General features: G+C 37.7%; 1 protein-coding gene across 1 annotated transcript in view; it reads right to left on the bottom strand.

The window, feature by feature from the left end:
• LOC107601913 (ryanodine receptor 3-like) overlaps positions 1 to 16,420 on the bottom strand; it is an 81,613-nt gene that overhangs the window by 16,030 nt on the left and 49,163 nt on the right. The window contains exons 40-73 of the mRNA XM_016294278.1: positions 15,995 to 16,109; positions 14,988 to 15,120; positions 13,510 to 13,613; positions 12,884 to 13,019; positions 12,579 to 12,762; positions 12,312 to 12,420; positions 12,062 to 12,182; positions 11,698 to 11,867; positions 11,212 to 11,432; positions 10,982 to 11,072; positions 9,487 to 9,627; positions 7,981 to 8,144; positions 7,823 to 7,901; positions 7,616 to 7,705; positions 7,360 to 7,506; positions 7,203 to 7,262; positions 7,041 to 7,116; positions 6,826 to 6,949; positions 6,143 to 6,258; positions 5,973 to 6,040; positions 5,751 to 5,872; positions 5,337 to 5,386; positions 5,178 to 5,238; positions 4,855 to 5,093; positions 4,063 to 4,144; positions 3,841 to 3,971; positions 3,329 to 3,646; positions 2,994 to 3,234; positions 2,744 to 2,831; positions 2,561 to 2,653; positions 2,215 to 2,385; positions 2,076 to 2,135; positions 1,853 to 1,987; positions 868 to 980 (exon numbers count right to left, since the gene is read on the bottom strand). Coding sequence (XP_016149764.1) covers positions 868 to 980; positions 1,853 to 1,987; positions 2,076 to 2,135; positions 2,215 to 2,385; positions 2,561 to 2,653; positions 2,744 to 2,831; positions 2,994 to 3,234; positions 3,329 to 3,646; positions 3,841 to 3,971; positions 4,063 to 4,144; positions 4,855 to 5,093; positions 5,178 to 5,238; positions 5,337 to 5,386; positions 5,751 to 5,872; positions 5,973 to 6,040; positions 6,143 to 6,258; positions 6,826 to 6,949; positions 7,041 to 7,116; positions 7,203 to 7,262; positions 7,360 to 7,506; positions 7,616 to 7,705; positions 7,823 to 7,901; positions 7,981 to 8,144; positions 9,487 to 9,627; positions 10,982 to 11,072; positions 11,212 to 11,432; positions 11,698 to 11,867; positions 12,062 to 12,182; positions 12,312 to 12,420; positions 12,579 to 12,762; positions 12,884 to 13,019; positions 13,510 to 13,613; positions 14,988 to 15,120; positions 15,995 to 16,109 — 4,353 coding nt within the window. The remainder of the gene's footprint in view (positions 1 to 867; positions 981 to 1,852; positions 1,988 to 2,075; positions 2,136 to 2,214; positions 2,386 to 2,560; positions 2,654 to 2,743; positions 2,832 to 2,993; positions 3,235 to 3,328; positions 3,647 to 3,840; positions 3,972 to 4,062; positions 4,145 to 4,854; positions 5,094 to 5,177; positions 5,239 to 5,336; positions 5,387 to 5,750; positions 5,873 to 5,972; positions 6,041 to 6,142; positions 6,259 to 6,825; positions 6,950 to 7,040; positions 7,117 to 7,202; positions 7,263 to 7,359; positions 7,507 to 7,615; positions 7,706 to 7,822; positions 7,902 to 7,980; positions 8,145 to 9,486; positions 9,628 to 10,981; positions 11,073 to 11,211; positions 11,433 to 11,697; positions 11,868 to 12,061; positions 12,183 to 12,311; positions 12,421 to 12,578; positions 12,763 to 12,883; positions 13,020 to 13,509; positions 13,614 to 14,987; positions 15,121 to 15,994; positions 16,110 to 16,420) is intronic.

Here is a 16,420-nt window from a genome sequence, read left to right as displayed (position 1 = left end):
TGAGGTGCCATAAATGCATTTACACCACAACATTTCAAATGCATAAATAATTTTATAAGATTAATGTTTTAAATATTTTTGAACATACAAGTTAAAAATGTTGGGAAAAATGCAATACTTTTAAATACGAAACCAAACCACCAGTAGACGGTAAATTATTGTTTTAATGAGCGAGTCATTAGTCATTCATTCAAATGGCTGATTCATTCAAAAACGAGGCACGTGACTACTTATCTTTATGAATGGATTACTGAATCATTGACTCACTTGATTCGTTCAAAAACGTGGATTCATTCAGTATCGAGTCTCGAAAACAACGCTGTGTTGCTTGGATACACAAAACTGTTCTGTTGTGGCTTTGATTGAGTGAACAGTTCAACCCAAATATTAAATCACTTTGAGTGACGCTCACTTCGTCAGCGAACTTGAGCAAAAATAGTCAATATTGTATTACGAATTGCGAACTTTGTGTCTGTTTAACAGTCTGCGCGCATTGCTGCTTCAAGTCGAACCGAGAAAGGGACTTTGGTCAAACACACTCCTGTCTACGAGCTTGCAATTTCTCTCTCTCTCTCTCTCTCTCTCTCCGCCTCCCTCTCTCCCCGCCCAGACCCCCCCCCCCCCCTCCAAAAAAATACAAATCTTTGGATCTAGACGATTCACATAAATTATATATTTTGATTCAAAACGGCGAATTTTGCCGAAAAGCGACTAGTTTGCAGGTATGTAAGATGCACATGGAAGGAAGGAATAGCTATTAAGAAAACTTTCAGAAGTACCTACTGAGTCTGTATATTTTAAAGCTGAATGCTGAGAATGAATATTGCAAAAGCTGTCATTCTAATTTAAAGGCTTCCAAGGACATACCTTGGTAAGTTGTAGAGTGGTGCCATGCGGAAACAGGCCACCACGGCACGCTTTCTTTGCTTTGACAGCAGCTTTTGAAACACCATCTTCTTGTTCCTCAGCGGCTGCTCAACCTGAGAGTAAAATACATGTAATGTTTAACACAAATAAATGTTTTATTTCCTTGTGCGATCAAATAAAATGAATTAGTCTACTTGCTGTTGAAGACAAAAATAGGCGGTACAAAAACAGGAAGCTAAATAAGTTCAAGATACTGTAACATCTCTGGATAAACAAATAACAATTAGTGATTTCATCAAATTAGTGGTACCACTTTACAATTAGGTTCAATTTGTAACACGAGTTAATGCATCAGGTATCATCAACTAACAATTAACATTTGTTACAGCATTTATTAGGTGTCAATTAATCTTGATAAATTAAACATAAAAATTTGCAATTAAAATTAATATTGAATCTCCAAACTGATATAGAAACAACAAATACAGTATTGTAAATATTTCATACATTAAATATAATATATTACAAATATAATAAATATATTTGTTTAATTGCATTCTACAATGAATGACAGGCAAATTATTATATTGGTTTTATTTTTCATTTAATAACCATTACAGATTATATAAAATAAAAAAAAATAATTTTATTTAGCCAAAAGATGTGGAGAAAAGACATAAGCATAGCTAAGGAAGTGGAAAAAAATGATGCTGCAATAATTATCTTTGATGTGTTAAAATGCAAATATTAATCACAGATATAATTCTTATCCCTAAAGAAAATGTTAAAAAACGAATATGTAGAAATTAACATTAACCAAGATTAATACATATTTTAAAAGTATTGCTCATTGCTAGTTCATGATACATTAGGTAACAAATTATTGTGAAGTGTTAACCAACAAATAAGGATGCTGACACTGAGTAGGTAGATGAGGAATGACATTACATAGCACGGGTGAATTTCATTTTTATGGCTGTTGTACCTGATCAAGGTGGTAGACAGCAGCGGAGATGGCCTGAACTCTCTCCACGTTTTGCTCTGGGTCTGGAGGTCCCTCATTCTTCACCACAACATCTTTGTAGAGGTTCAGCTGCCACTGCACTGCTGGATCTGCTGACTGTGATGGGACAAGAAACACCAATAAGCCAATGTCAACATTTCAGCATCTAATCATGTATGTGAGATTGTGATTTGCTTCTCCAGACCTTCTCCTGAAGATGGAGGTTCTTCCTCAGGTAATCCTTAACCTCATCATCTGTGTCTTTCTGTTAAACAGAGAAACTGTTAGAGGTTTGTTACAGATCTCCAATAAAGCATAATTAAGACAACAAGAAATACACTCACCAGACTGTAACGGATCTTGGCAAGGGAAATGAGCTCCTGGTCTCCAGGAGTGCACATGTTCAGACCAATGGGTAACATCTTCTTGTGAGCTGCTATGATAAGGGAAGTCTGGATGGAGTACAACTCTCCTCTTCTCCTTTTTCCTCTTCTCTCTTGGTCCTGACCTCCAGACTGGTTTCACAAAGCGATATATCACACATAAAACAAATGGCTGTAGCTCTTATAATGCCTTTTTGTTTTCATGAACACATGTCTCCAGAGGATATTTCCACTTTGGCTTCACTGCGTAATTAGCTGAGAGCTTTTGGGTCCAATATAGCTGGCAATTACTTTATATCCCACTTACTTTTGACATCTTCGTCTTGCTGTCTACAGTGAGGAACGCCAGGTTGTTAATTTCATTTTGCACCACAAAATTTTGCTCTTCCCTTTTAAAGTTCTATAAACAAAGAGAAGAAACCAGCTTTGGAAATCTTGAAATAATTGCAAATTCTTAAAAATATTTGTTGAAGCCATACAGAGAACTTACATGAGATTTACACCAAAGGATGAAAATCTCTGACACCATTTTGAAAAGTTCAGTTGAATCTGAATCTGGTTGCTTCAGCCATTTGGATCTAGGCAAAAGTCAAATGAACTTATTAACAAAAAGTGCAACTAACTTAACTTATCTCTGTAGATTGTAAATTTAGCACAATTTTTTTAGCAATTATACCCAAAATTTTGCAGTGGCCATCAAAATTGTTTAGCAGCTCCCTCTCAAGTCATGGCATAAATACCTGTTGTTGTCCACATAACGAATGAGCATTGGATAGAAGGCATACAGATCCCTGCAGAGAACAGCAAACTCATCCAGAATCTGCAGTTCAGCTTCCTGAGTGTCTACCCTGCTTTCAGACCTCAGCAGCTCCTCCTCAGCCACTATCTTCACTGTCTTCTTCTTCAGTTTCTCCAGCGTCGGCAGGAAGTGCGTTCTAAGAAGATCTGGGCTAGCCTTGCTAATGATAGGCTGGGTGTATACTACATAGGAGAGAGTTTACAGATGTTTGAGAAGGCATTGCAATCATCCTGTATCAAAGCATGCTACTCACTACCAGTTTAAGTTCACCCTCACCTGCAAGTCTTTTCATCCACGGGGCGTTATCAATGCCAAGGTTGTTATTGAGAATCTTAAGGATATTGCCCAGAATTAGACTGAGATGCTCAGATGTGACTGTTGTGCTGCAATTGGTATTAACTGGGGAGCTTTCTGGGCCTTTTGCCCACCAGTAAGACAGGTAGTTACACAACATGGGCAGGATGACCTCAATGACCTGTGGCATCTCTGTGTAGCGTGCTCCGGATTCAGAAATGTCACCAATGTCCTTCATCAGGCCGTCCAGATGGGGCATCTCAGGACACATCTCATCCACAGTGTCTGGCATGCTCAAAACTGTAAAATTATTCAATATTATGGCAACGAATTTAACAATTAATCTTTTACTTTAGAAAAAGAAATGCCACTGTCACCAAAAGATAAATTTGCCTATTATGATTGGCTGCAAATGAACCATATTTTCATTATATGGTTTCTCACCGAACACCAAAAGAATTCAAATAGTCTCAGATCCTGCAAAATATACTCACTAGCTCGTTCCCTTGGTGTCTTGGTGTTGAAGACAGATTGGGGATTGTGCATATTTAGGTGGGGTTCCAGGAATGCAACAGGCATGGCTCCAACCAGAGTAGATAAACATTCACCCAGCACTGGAAGCTGTCTGTAAAAACCCAGTGTAGTCATCTTAGTTTCACAAATAAACGGATAGAGAACTAAACAAAAAGTTCCCTCAGAAATAAAGTTTTTTGTACTTTTCCACATAGATGTTCTTGCCAGTGCCCAAAGAGTAGAGGCTGGTCAGGATGCGGTAGCAGGACTGCTGAATGTCATCCACTGAAACATTCAAGCTCAATTATTTTGAGGAATACAATCATTTTACGAGCAAATATGTGGCATATTGATATTGGCATGGTAATCCAACTTCTTAGAATGATTCCGGTTCCTTACACTAAATAGTCTTTTAGTACATTTTAAGAAAATATTTGAAAAAATAAATAAAATGCAACTGCACTGCCAAATTATGAGACAATTCAAAATAACAAATTTAAAATAACTCTTGCAAAAGGCATGCTTACACAAACTTAATTAATTTTCTATGGAAAAGTCATTAAAATCTTGTTTCCATGGCAGTTTAGTAATAAATATAAATTCTGGAAAAAAATATAATTCCTGAAGTCAACCTAATGAGAAGCTTTCTCATATTAATATGACAAAGCATCTCATCTAATTGAGAAATTAAATCATAATAATGAGAAACTTTTCCATAATTATGAGATAATATTAAGGAAAGAATTTTGAAAAAAAATAAATAATTATTTATATAAATAAAAATGTATGTATTAGTATCCATAATAATGAGAGAATTTCTATTAATAATGACTTAATTTCTCTTTATTATGAGATGTTAAGTCATTATTTTGAGAAATATTTGATTTAAAAAAGTTTTTAAAAAGTCTTTATTACACGAGTTTCTCATTATGAGATTAGATTTTAAGAATTGACTCATAAAACTAACATCATAGGTCAAAGAACAGCTGACTCACAAAGCAGCTCTGCTCCAAACTGGTGTTGGGTGATATGCTGAAAAAGAACCGTCAGGATGGGCAGCAGGGCCACTGAGGTGTAGCTGATGATGTGCGTAACGCCCTTCATCTGGGTGCGTGACTGACCCAACTTCCCCAGCTTTAAGTTCTCCAGAGTCTTCTCCAGGTCTTCTGCTGCATTCTCGAAGAACGTCCTGACACCAGCCTTCACCAGCTCTGAGCCCGACTTCATCACAGTCCTATGGGTCAGTTCAAAACAGAGGAGACATCAACCACCGTTGGTTGGTCAATGATTCGTGTTGCACTGAGATCTTGCTTACTACCTGAAGTCCAGTGAGCGTGACAGGATGTGCAAGCAGCTCACCATGGTGGTGGAGTCACTTCCTGAAAGAACAGACAGTCTTAAAGCTGCGGAATGAGGTTCGCCGGGCAAAATTAAGCTCAGTTATGAAAAGTATTTGAATGTGCTTGAGATGTCTTACCAAAGAGTGATATTCTATGTCTGACAAGGGCTGCCAGCTTATAGAATAGACTAAGGAAGAATGGTTTAAGTTAGTATGACTGTAAATAAAATAATAAAAATAAAAATATGCAAAGAATATGCAAAAAATATATATAATTGTCAGAGACCTCCAAGCTCGGAAGCTCCTTTAAAATGTGAGTGCCACTTTTTGAAAAGTTGAAAAGTCTGTATTTCACTGAATTCAGTATATACACTGAAGGAATCTGAATTCTGACATATCCTGGATAAATATGGGAATCTTTATACCAAATTTATACTATTATATTTTGAAAGTTAACTAATTACCTATTATTCTACTTTTTCAGGATGCACTTATATAATATGGATTTATATTGTCTAATAACAGAATTTGGCTTTATTGTAACACCAGCACCTGGTGATCATCTCCTTCTCTTTGTTGGATGCATAGCCACTGCTGCTCAGGCTGATGTTGAGGGATGACAGAAAGTACAAGCAGTGGTTTTTGAAGTACTGGTCTAGGAGGGGCAGCAGAACCTACGTTGTAAGCGATCAAGAGAAAAACCTTTTTAAAAACTGGCCTTTAACTTTTGAAATATTACGTTTCAAGAGTGTTTGGTCGAAAAATTAATGCTACCTTAGCAAAAAACTTGATCTCTTGATCATGGGGAGATTTTTCTGTCTTCCCACTGGAAGCCATAGCCTCTGAAAAAGTTATGCAGAGAAAACAACTGATCAGCTTGATATGTTAATATATCAATTTTTCAATCAATCCAACAATCTGTTATATTCATCATTTTTTCTTACCAAGATGAGCGATAAACTCCTGTGCAGAATCTACATAATTCAAGAGCCTCTTGAGGAACTTATAGGCGATCCTCTTTTCCATAGAAGAGGAATCCTGCTCCATGTCCTTCAGACCTCTGCATATGCACAGAAAAAAAACATTAATAAAGAGATCACAAACTGTTGCAAATATACAGTGGTTCTGGCTTTGTTTAAAGACCCAGACTGGAAATCTGCACAGTTCCAAAATAGTTTCTTTCTTTTTAAGTGGGAGAACTTGCACAATTGGTGGCTGACTAAATACTTTTTTTCCCCACTGTATAACACTGTGCAAGTGGTTTTTCAACATTTTATAACGAAAATCTTACATATTGTGCCTTTTAAAATGTAATTTATTAGTGATGTCAAAACTGCATTTTCAGCAACCATTACTCCAGTCTTCAGTGTTACATGATCCTTCAGAAATCATTCTAATAATGCTGATTTATTATCATCAGTGTTTTAAACAGTTGTGCTGATTAATATTTTTGTGAAAAACCAGGAAACATTTTTTTTCAGGATTCTTTGATGAATAGAAAAGAACAGAAATAGAAATCTGTTCTAACATTATCATTAATGTCATTAAAAATCTTACAGACCCTGAACATTTGAATGGTACTGTTTTTTTTCTTATTATATAAGACAGAATTTGAGAGTACACTGACCTGCTGATGGCGTATCCATTGACCTGCAGGAATTTAAAGAGTTCCTGGGCCTTTTCTCGATCTCTGTACTTCTCCTTTGCCGTCAGCGTGTCGTACGGTACCAACAATGGATGACTTCCTCCTCCTTTCGATGGCAACACACAATGAGTCAATGCATCTGGGACAGCTTAGACAGGATTGAGCCAAACAGACTTTTTCCAGGAGAAAAGCATCACCTTTACTGCCAAGTTCCTTTTTCTTCTTCTTTGCCCAAATGTTGTGGTAATTTTCTGCAACTGTTTCAACCATCGCCTGTTGAAATGATTTCATTGAAAATAAAGATTTAATACACAATATATTAAATATGCATTGTTCGTAACAATTCGATTCGCACTTGCCTGTAGTTCTCTTGATAGAATAACATTTTCCAAATTTTGTGGGGCTGGAATAAACTCACCCTGTTAAGTGGAAAACAGACAACACAATGTGCTAAATGCTTTGATTTTTTGACAGACACTACAAAGAAATAAACACCCTCCTGCTGTCTAAAATGACCTGTGAGGACTCTGATATCTTGCGCTGTTTTTCGGTTTCCCTTTGCTGGAACATGGCCTCTCCTTCTTTGGTCCTCTCAATGTTCCATCCCATTGCCAACATGCTCTTTAGAGTCTCTTTCACAGGATAGCGGTAAGTCTCCCTTTCCTACACAGAGTGACGGATTTAAATAGATTAAAATTCATCCTTTGAAACTGGCATTTGTTTTAGAGACAAAAGTCAATACGGAAGAATGTGATTTGGATTTGATGTGTACCTTTTCACTCAGTGCTTTGTACGGTTTCAGCAGTGGATGAGTTTTAGCTTTGTCATCTACTTTATCTCCCGCAGTCCAGCCAAGAGCGATCTATCACCATACAAGATAAAACAAGCAGTCATGCTTTGTCTAATTCAACAGAAGTAGAGATCGAGTGGCACAATAAAACGTGCAAGATTAATGGGATGAGTTTGAACTATGTCCAACCTTCTCAGAGGACCATTTCTCATGGGAATGCTCAGCAAACTTGCTTGCAATGTAATCTAGCTTTTCAGGCAGCGAGATGCTGAAAGACAAACAGTATTCCATGAAGTCCAGAAAGGTCAAATGAAAGGATTTCTACATGTGGTTTCAGTGGCACTTACTTAGCAGTGTTAATAGGCTGAGGGTCAAAGCTGCCTTGCGCATCCACAGAGGCCTGCTTAACTAATGTGGAACCTGGACTGGAGTCGACGTAGTCAGGTGGTATGGCACCAGCTATGGCACTCAGACACGGCATGGCCATTTTGAAAAGCTCTGCGTCATATTTCTGCAAAACAGACAATGTATTTAATGAGCAATGTTAAGATAAAATCTTTGAAGACTAATAAAATTAATGAAATAACTTTACATTCATTTTATACTGGGGCTGTCAATTTAGTGTTTTAATTATTTAACTGTTATTAATTATATAATTTTTGTTTACATAAAAGATAGGGAGATTTTAGCATGGTAATGGATATGATAATGTTAGTGTATTTGGTCTTGGCGGAATAGATCTGCTACGTTGCTGCTGCTGAATTGCTGCTGCTGTTGGTTATTGCTGTATTTGTAGATTATTGCTGCTGCAAGCAAGTACAGGAACTTGCTACTGCCAATACATATACCAATATGGTGCTGTGAGTATTTAAGACATACTGCTGCTGCACAAATAGCATATAAAATTACCCGTAGCAGATCTATACAGGTGGAGCTGGGGAAGGTGTAGGGTTTCAGAGGAACTCTGAAAGCGCGCTGCAATGCTCAAGCGAATGCTAACCAGCCATTTAAATGTAAAGCAGCAAGCTCATTGGCTTCGTATGCAACATGAACCAATCAGCTTGTGGCAAGTCATTTAAAGCTAAGAATATCATCAGTCATGTTAAGGACCCATCAGCCTGTGCCATCTAGAGTTTCATGACAGAACTTGGTATTTATATAAAATAATCTGATAATTAATTAACCTAATTAATCATGTCCACTTAATCATATGATATTTCTATAATAAGGGATTTTCCTACCATTCTTTCCAAAATGAGGATGCATTTTTAAAAGCGACATCATATTAAAATTAACACAGCAATTTAAAAATGTCAAACACAAACAGTGAGACCTGATGCAATGACCACAGATGTGTTCTCTACCTTGACCGACAATTTAAAAAATACATCAGACTTCCAAAAAAAAATTTTGTAGTACATATTCAATTAATTTTTGTGTCACAATAATACAATTGAATAATATCGTTTTTGAATGATCTTAATTTGGGTTTTTACAGCAAATATTGATATTTGCGATTAATTGAGTTAAAGGGCTAGTTCACCCAAACATTTGATCTCTGTCGTTCTCTCGTGTCATTCTAAACCTGTATGACAAAAGAAGATATTTTGAAGATTGTTAATGCAACCAAGCAGTTTTGGCAATCATGGTATGAACAAAAAAAAATAAAAAATCTAAAAGACATTTCCAAAAATATCGTCATGTTCCACAGTAGAAAATAAGTCATACAGGTTTGGAATGACATGAGGGTGAGCAATAATTTTTTTTTTTTTTAAAGCAATAAAAAGCAATTATTTTGAATACATTGATTGCTTAACTGACATCCCAAATTTATACTGAAATATGTTTTGTACCTTTTGAGAAAGAGCATCAAAAAGTCCCCAGAAGAGTTTCTTGGTGAGGTGGAGTTCCTCCTCTGATGCCATTCCATAGCTGCCCAGGCCTGTTGGCAGACAGTAGTACTTCCAGTTCTGCTCAAAGTGATTGGTCAAAAGCTGCAAGGGTAAACAGATATGTGGATTAAGCAGTCAACATTCAGGATACTTTAAATTATATTCTTCAGACAGATTGTGTTGAAACATCCCTCATTATCTAGAATAAAGAATTATTTTATACTTGGATTTGATTTAGTGAATTTTCTTGGTTCACATGTCTGAAAAATAATTTAAAGGTGTGTGTTCTGCCAAGCCCTCTTCTGATAACCCTGCCCTATGGTAGGGTGGTTATGACGGGGTGAGTCAGCTGCCAGCAGAGAGACAAGCTGCTGAAATTGTGAGGAGAGTATGACCTGCTCACACCTGCCTATCAAAGGATCATGGGTAGGAGGATTTGTGGTGACTCATGGTGACAGTTGCATCAGGTAATGTGCAATCCAGATGCTCTGTGTGTGTGCACGGTGTGTAAAGCTGTCAAAACACATAGGTTATAACTATGAGCCGAGTGACCTCACTGTAATGAAACATACTTTTCATCAAGGATGACGTGTGCCCTGTTATTTCTGTTCATTTGTACAAGCTATCTGTATTGTTTGCGCCTGCTTCATGAAAGGAATTTTGCTAATTGTAGGTAACGGTGCAAACGCACCCATAAGATATATCCTAAACATGAATCACATGGAATTCATCTTGTAGGTTGGAGCATATCAGGCATACTTGATTTAGCTCTTTAAAATGGAGAAAGTGCACTCAAGTACATTTTGTTTTTGGCATTTGATGTTGAATGATATTAAAAGCACCACAGTAAAAGCACAACAGTTTAGTTAAATTGCCTCTAATGTTCTTATTAAAATAAATAATGTAACCAAAGAGTAATATGGATGAAATGTACACTACCGTTCGGGGTCAGTATGTTTTTGGTTTTTGAAAGAAATTATAATTTCTTATTTAGCAAGGATGCATTAAATTGAGCAAAAGTGACTATTTCTATTTCAAATCAATTCTGCTCTTTTGAACTTTCTACTCATCAAAGAATCCTGAAAAAAAAAAATAAAGGTTTCCACAAAAATATTAAGCACAACATTGTGCTAATAATAATTATAATAAATGTTTCTTGAGCATTAAATAAGGATATTATAATTATTTCGGGGGGGGGGGGGGACTGTGACACTGAAGACTTTCAGGATGAAAGACTTTGCGATCACAGGAATAAATGACACTATAAAATATATTAAAATTGAAAACAGTTATTTCGAATTGTAATACTATTTCACAATATTACAGTTTTTACTGTATTTTGATTAAATAAATGCAGTCTTGGTGAACATAAAATACTTACAAAAATATGTAAAAATCTTACCAACCCAAACTTTTGAATGTGAATGTGCTTACATTTACTGTTTACTAAACTCACATTAATGGGCATCTTGCAGTACTCTGTAAGCTGTGGAACATCAAATACAAGACGACGCAAAAGCTGCTGTAGCATTGATGGCCGCAGGTGCCTGGAGGAAGCATAAATAACATTCCAGCAATTTATAAACAGGAAATAGTATGTTACTTCACAGAATGAAAATGCAATTTGAGTCTTCACTAAGCTGAGGAAACCATCCCAGCCACTAAAGGTTTTCAAGAGGTTCTTACTTGCAGATGGCCAGTAGACATTCATCAATAGCATCTCTCTGGGCCTTGGTGAGTGATCGGCCCTTTGAGAGGCGATAGATAGTGTGCAGCGTGGAGTCAACGAGCATTGCATAGTGCTCAGTGTGGGCGAACAGATGAGCGCAGCGGGTCAACAGAGGAAGCACTGCGGATCCAATGTAGCGGTTCATGGCCAGGGCTGTCTCTGTGGACCTGAGCACCTCCTGATGGTTGAATGCATCAATTTTTATAATGATTAAATGTAAATAACTTAAAAAAGAGAAAACTTTAATAATACAAAACCACAAAATACATACTTAATTTTATAGCTAAATTAAATCCTTTTAATATTTATTCAGTATCTACATTTTGCCTCTGCTGAATCACTATATTAAATGGTTGGCATCACATGAACCTTTTAGGCTTTTTCACACATGATAAATTTATGTCTGCGACTTTTTTCTTTTTTGCTCTGCAAAGCACACTTACCGAGTCCAGGGAGGCTGATGCTCGCAGGTCTGGCAGGAAGCCCACCTCCAGCAGGTGCATCAAGAAGCTTTGGTCGTCAATGCCATAGACACGGTCCAGGAAAAGCACCATGGGTGCCTTGTGCTCTGGACAGAAACTGGCATTCATATCTGGCTCTGTCACAGTGCCATCTAAGCAAACGAGAGAGTTAAACAAAATGACATTAGGGTTATAATGACTGCGGAACGAGGAGCACAGATAATGAGACACGTAGGGATGAAGATGACATTGAAGAGTAATAGCATCAATCAATCTTAGGCACATAATGAGTTTCAGAGATTATGTCTTCAGACTCTTTCAAAGGCATCTAGTGACATGTACAGACCTTTATTGACGACTGGCATTTTGAGTGGAATACTGATAATTCCAACCAAATCCTTAGTGGGAACTAAGGAACGGAGGATGGCACGGATACGCAGTGCTTCACCTTTGCCTTTGTTTATAAGCTGTAAAACAGCATCGGTATAGTATTAAAGTGAAGCCGTGTACAGTGCAACAGCACTATACTGAAGGAAACTTCACGTTTTGCCCCTAGCTTTGTAAATCAATCAAATGTGGCAGAAATGAGCACTCACATGCATCTCAGGTGCACAACGACCCAGAAGATCAATAAGGGCTGAGTAGAAGGACATAATAGAGTTGCCCATGTGGGCGACCTCCTCCTCCTCTTCATCCTCTCCGACGCTGTCAAAACAAAGAGTGAACATTCTTATTATAAGTCATGCTCGCTCATTCCTGAGTCAAAGCGTGGGGTGGTAGGACATCTCAAACTACAACTCAGCTTTTCAACTCAACACCTAACATAAAACAGAGGATTTGAGGGAAGAATTCAGTAGTCTTACGTGGGTGCAGACCCCTCGGGTAAATTAGGCAGATCTAAAGCAGGATCTTCTGAGATCTTGATGGCTTCCTTCATGGCAGCGAGTAAACCTTGCCCTCCCTCTCCTCTGAGAGCAGGTCCAAAGCACTCCGGACGCCTGATCAAAAGCTTCACCACTACATTAGCGTTCTCTTCAACACTTTCACCTAAGATGACCAAAACACACACACAATAAAAAACATAATGTTTACATAATGATACAAGTCCTTTTCCATTCCCTAAGACCCAAAACAATGAAAACTCATCTTTGTGGTAAAATGGACTAACCATTGACAAAGACAGCAAACCGTAGGAAGGACAAATAGCGTTCTCCTTCTATTGGGTTCCAGCCGATATCTGGGTATCCCCTGGCAATGAGCATTGGGCAGTTCTGTAAGCCACAGCCTGCCAGATATGTCACCACCTGAAAACACACATGGGCAGGATCCAAAATTAAACTAATGTCACTAAATTTTGGCTTAGCCAAATTTATTTGGCAACCATTCAGCCAGAAACTTTATAAGGTAGTACAACACAATACATCAATTACCATAGCTTTATCCACGTGGCTTTTTAATCTGATGATGCTATACTAAAAACTCAGTGACTATTCTACCTCAATGGTAAATATACCATCATAAGTTTATTTAGGGTGCCTAAACGTTTGCTGCTGTTTCTTTTTATCCAGAATTGTGGCACATACCGCATGGGGCATATTCCTCACACTGAACCACCAAAACCAAATTATAAAGGATCAAAATGTCAGCTTTTTTTGAACCTATACCACTTTTTTTCTTTTCAAGTAACCCTTCTATATAAATGAATTGTAAATTAAATGAATTGTAATATTAAAGATTTTGATTAAGTACTGTAGTGTGAGCAGAGATGATGTTGTACTGTTACTGAACTGTTACCTTCTCAAGATCAGGTTCTTCAAGTGCCAGAGCTAAACTGTTGTTGTCCATTACAGAGGAGGCAGCCACATCTAACGGTGTGGATCCTCTCATGGCTGCGCATGCTAGAGAAAAAGGAAACCAAGATTATTTCCATGTGACCAACAGGGACAGCAGATTTTTAATAAGCCAAAATCACCAACAGATGGCAGTCTTTCCCTTTTTTCCAACTAGGTTTCCCATCCTCTTGTCCACGTTATAATATGCTATGCTTTAAACGTATGGAAATAGTCATCTTCAGTTTAGGAAATATAAAGAGTTATAATCTTTTCCAATGCATGTAAATAATTTCTATTAATTATTGTTTACAACCATACATTTCAGCATATTTGGTTGGATTTCTGATTACAACATTCTGCTGCTTTGCACATAGCAATCAGCTGTATTAATAATCATTTTTTTAAAAGTATTAACAAAAACTGTAGCAGCATAACACTATCTATGAAACATTAAGAACTGTTAACATAAAATTGTACATCTGTGGATACAGCCTTATCTTCATCTGATCTGATCTGTCCAGTCATTGATCTGGGGCTGATAAAGCCTATAAAGGGGTGAGTGGACTCTCAGCTGCTCATTAATGTGCTGTTATAGGAAACTACTCCTGCAGAGTCAGGTGCTCTTAGCTGCACAAGCTATTATTCACAGTCAAAACTGCGCACTGTGCAGGGTTGCCAGATCTCGCTCTAAAAACATCTTACGCAACAAGCCTAAAATAAATTACTTTCCCAACCAACGTAAGCAACGGTTTTGTTTTTAGGAAGGTGTTTATGGATTAAGATAAGGAACATTTATAGATTTTTTTTAAAGGATGTATAAAAAGCTGACAGTAAAATAATTTCTAATGTTATAAAAGATTTCCATTCAAAGAAAAAAAAAGTTATTTTGAACTTGAACCGCAACTCACTATCAGAACTGCATATCAGAATGATTTCTGAAGGAGCATGAGACTGGAGTAATGACTGATGAAAATTGCTAAATGGGGAAAGAAAAATGTGGGCTTTTGTGCATTTATGCATTACTGGAGTGGGCAAGAGGCTGGGAAAGGATAAAAACAGGAGGTATGGACAAACAAACTACAGCAATTAATAATAATTCACGGCTCAAACAGCAGGTGGGGATATTTCATAACTGCTACTAGAGACCTTTATTGTGCTCCAGAGACCAAACACAGGGGTGTAACTACCCAATTTTTGGGGGGTATGAAACACAACATTTGCCACTCCTCTTTAAGTTGCTGTTCTCTGCAGTGTATGTGTGGCATATCTAATTTTTGTGCCCACAGCTAGCATTAGCAAACACAAATACGTGACTGTGTTTGTAAAATAAGCCCAAAAAGACTATGAAATAAACAAATTGCTCAAAGTCACAGACAGTGTGATTCAGCCCTGCCTGACCTGCATCCCTGAAGAACTGTGTGTTTGCGTGTGTGTGATTACCCAGCCCCACGCTGCTGTTCTCCAGGAGGTAGCTCAGGTGGTCAAACATAGCCTTCTGGTTCTGACGGCTGATGCGACAGAAGTAGCACAGGAAGCGACAACAGCTGGCCACCATCTTGGGGAAGGCAATCTCCTGAGAGTTAAAAACAGCTTTCATTTCACCTCTGCACAGACGGAGATCGTTTCCTTCACATTTCAAATTAATCTTTCATCTTTTTCGCATGCATGTCCTCACACGGTGGCTAAATGTGTGTAATGTAACAAACGCTAGATATCGGAAGAACCCCCCGTACAGACTGAAACATGAGACGTGAGGCTCCACAGTGAATACAAATTTTCTAATTTGTATGTATTGTACTTCATCAGCAGGGAATATGGTGACCCTAAATGTCTGGAACCCACATGAGGCTGCCAAGCAGAAATGAGAGACACTGTGGCAATGTCATATCTGGCATAGTCAGTGGAATTAATTCACATCCCAGACTCCCGACAAACCCCAAAAAGGACTGGCATGAGAAGCGACCCATTCCTGCCATTCTTGTCTTAGCTTTCGCCCTATTGCCACCCCTAATGCATAAGGAGGTATTAAGGTGTTAGACACGAGGCACCATAGGCACTTTATCTTCCCATGTATTATGTTATCCCTCTAGATATCGTGTTTAGTTTACGAAGGTTTGGCTGAGAGGGGTTTGGCCTGGACGCACAAGTGTCCAACTGAGTCATGGGATCTTACGATCATAAACAATATTATCTAAAGACTATACATTTATATTTATGCATTTAGCAGACGCTTATCCAAAGTGACTTACAAGAGGAACAAAAGCAACTTGTGAAGAAGTCTTTTTCTTTATCATTTGTTAAAACAGACAAAATAAATTTATTAAGTATGTACATTACTAGTGAAGTCACACCATCAGGATATAACAAATTACATAAACTGAACATATTCAGAGCAGCCCACCCCAGAAAAAGCACCTTTTGGGCAGTCTGGCTAAAAAAAAAAGTACCTTATTCTTGTCTCCTCCCAGCACATTGACCATGACCTCCATTACTGTCTCATGCATGCCAAGAACACGCATAAGATTTGGATGCTGGTAAAACACTTTGTTGTTCATGATGTCCCTGAGTGCAAGAATAAGACAAACACTTTAGAGGAAGTTGCTGCACAATGCAGGGATGCTTTGATACTAAACATCTGGCCGATGTGATAAGACGATGGTTGATATTAAAATGTTGTACTATTTTGTCTGACTAAATGTAAACAAACAGTGAGTGAGTGTGTGAATTAGATGATGGCAAAGGCAATCTAAATGTACAAATAGGAGAAATTATGATGCACAATTAAATGTCAAATATTGACCAGCAACAATACTGGTATGGTACAAATAAATGTATTTCCCTAGTAGGATGTAAACCTCTAATAAATTCTGGAA

This window comes from Sinocyclocheilus grahami, unplaced genomic scaffold (genome assembly GCF_001515645.1).
Source record: "Sinocyclocheilus grahami isolate Dianchi unplaced genomic scaffold, SAMN03320097.WGS_v1.1 scaffold15.1, whole genome shotgun sequence".
NCBI classification, from domain to species: Eukaryota; Metazoa; Chordata; class Actinopteri; order Cypriniformes; family Cyprinidae; genus Sinocyclocheilus; species Sinocyclocheilus grahami.
The sequence above is the reverse complement of the archived record's forward strand: the minus strand, read 5'-3'. Positions and strand labels throughout refer to the sequence as shown.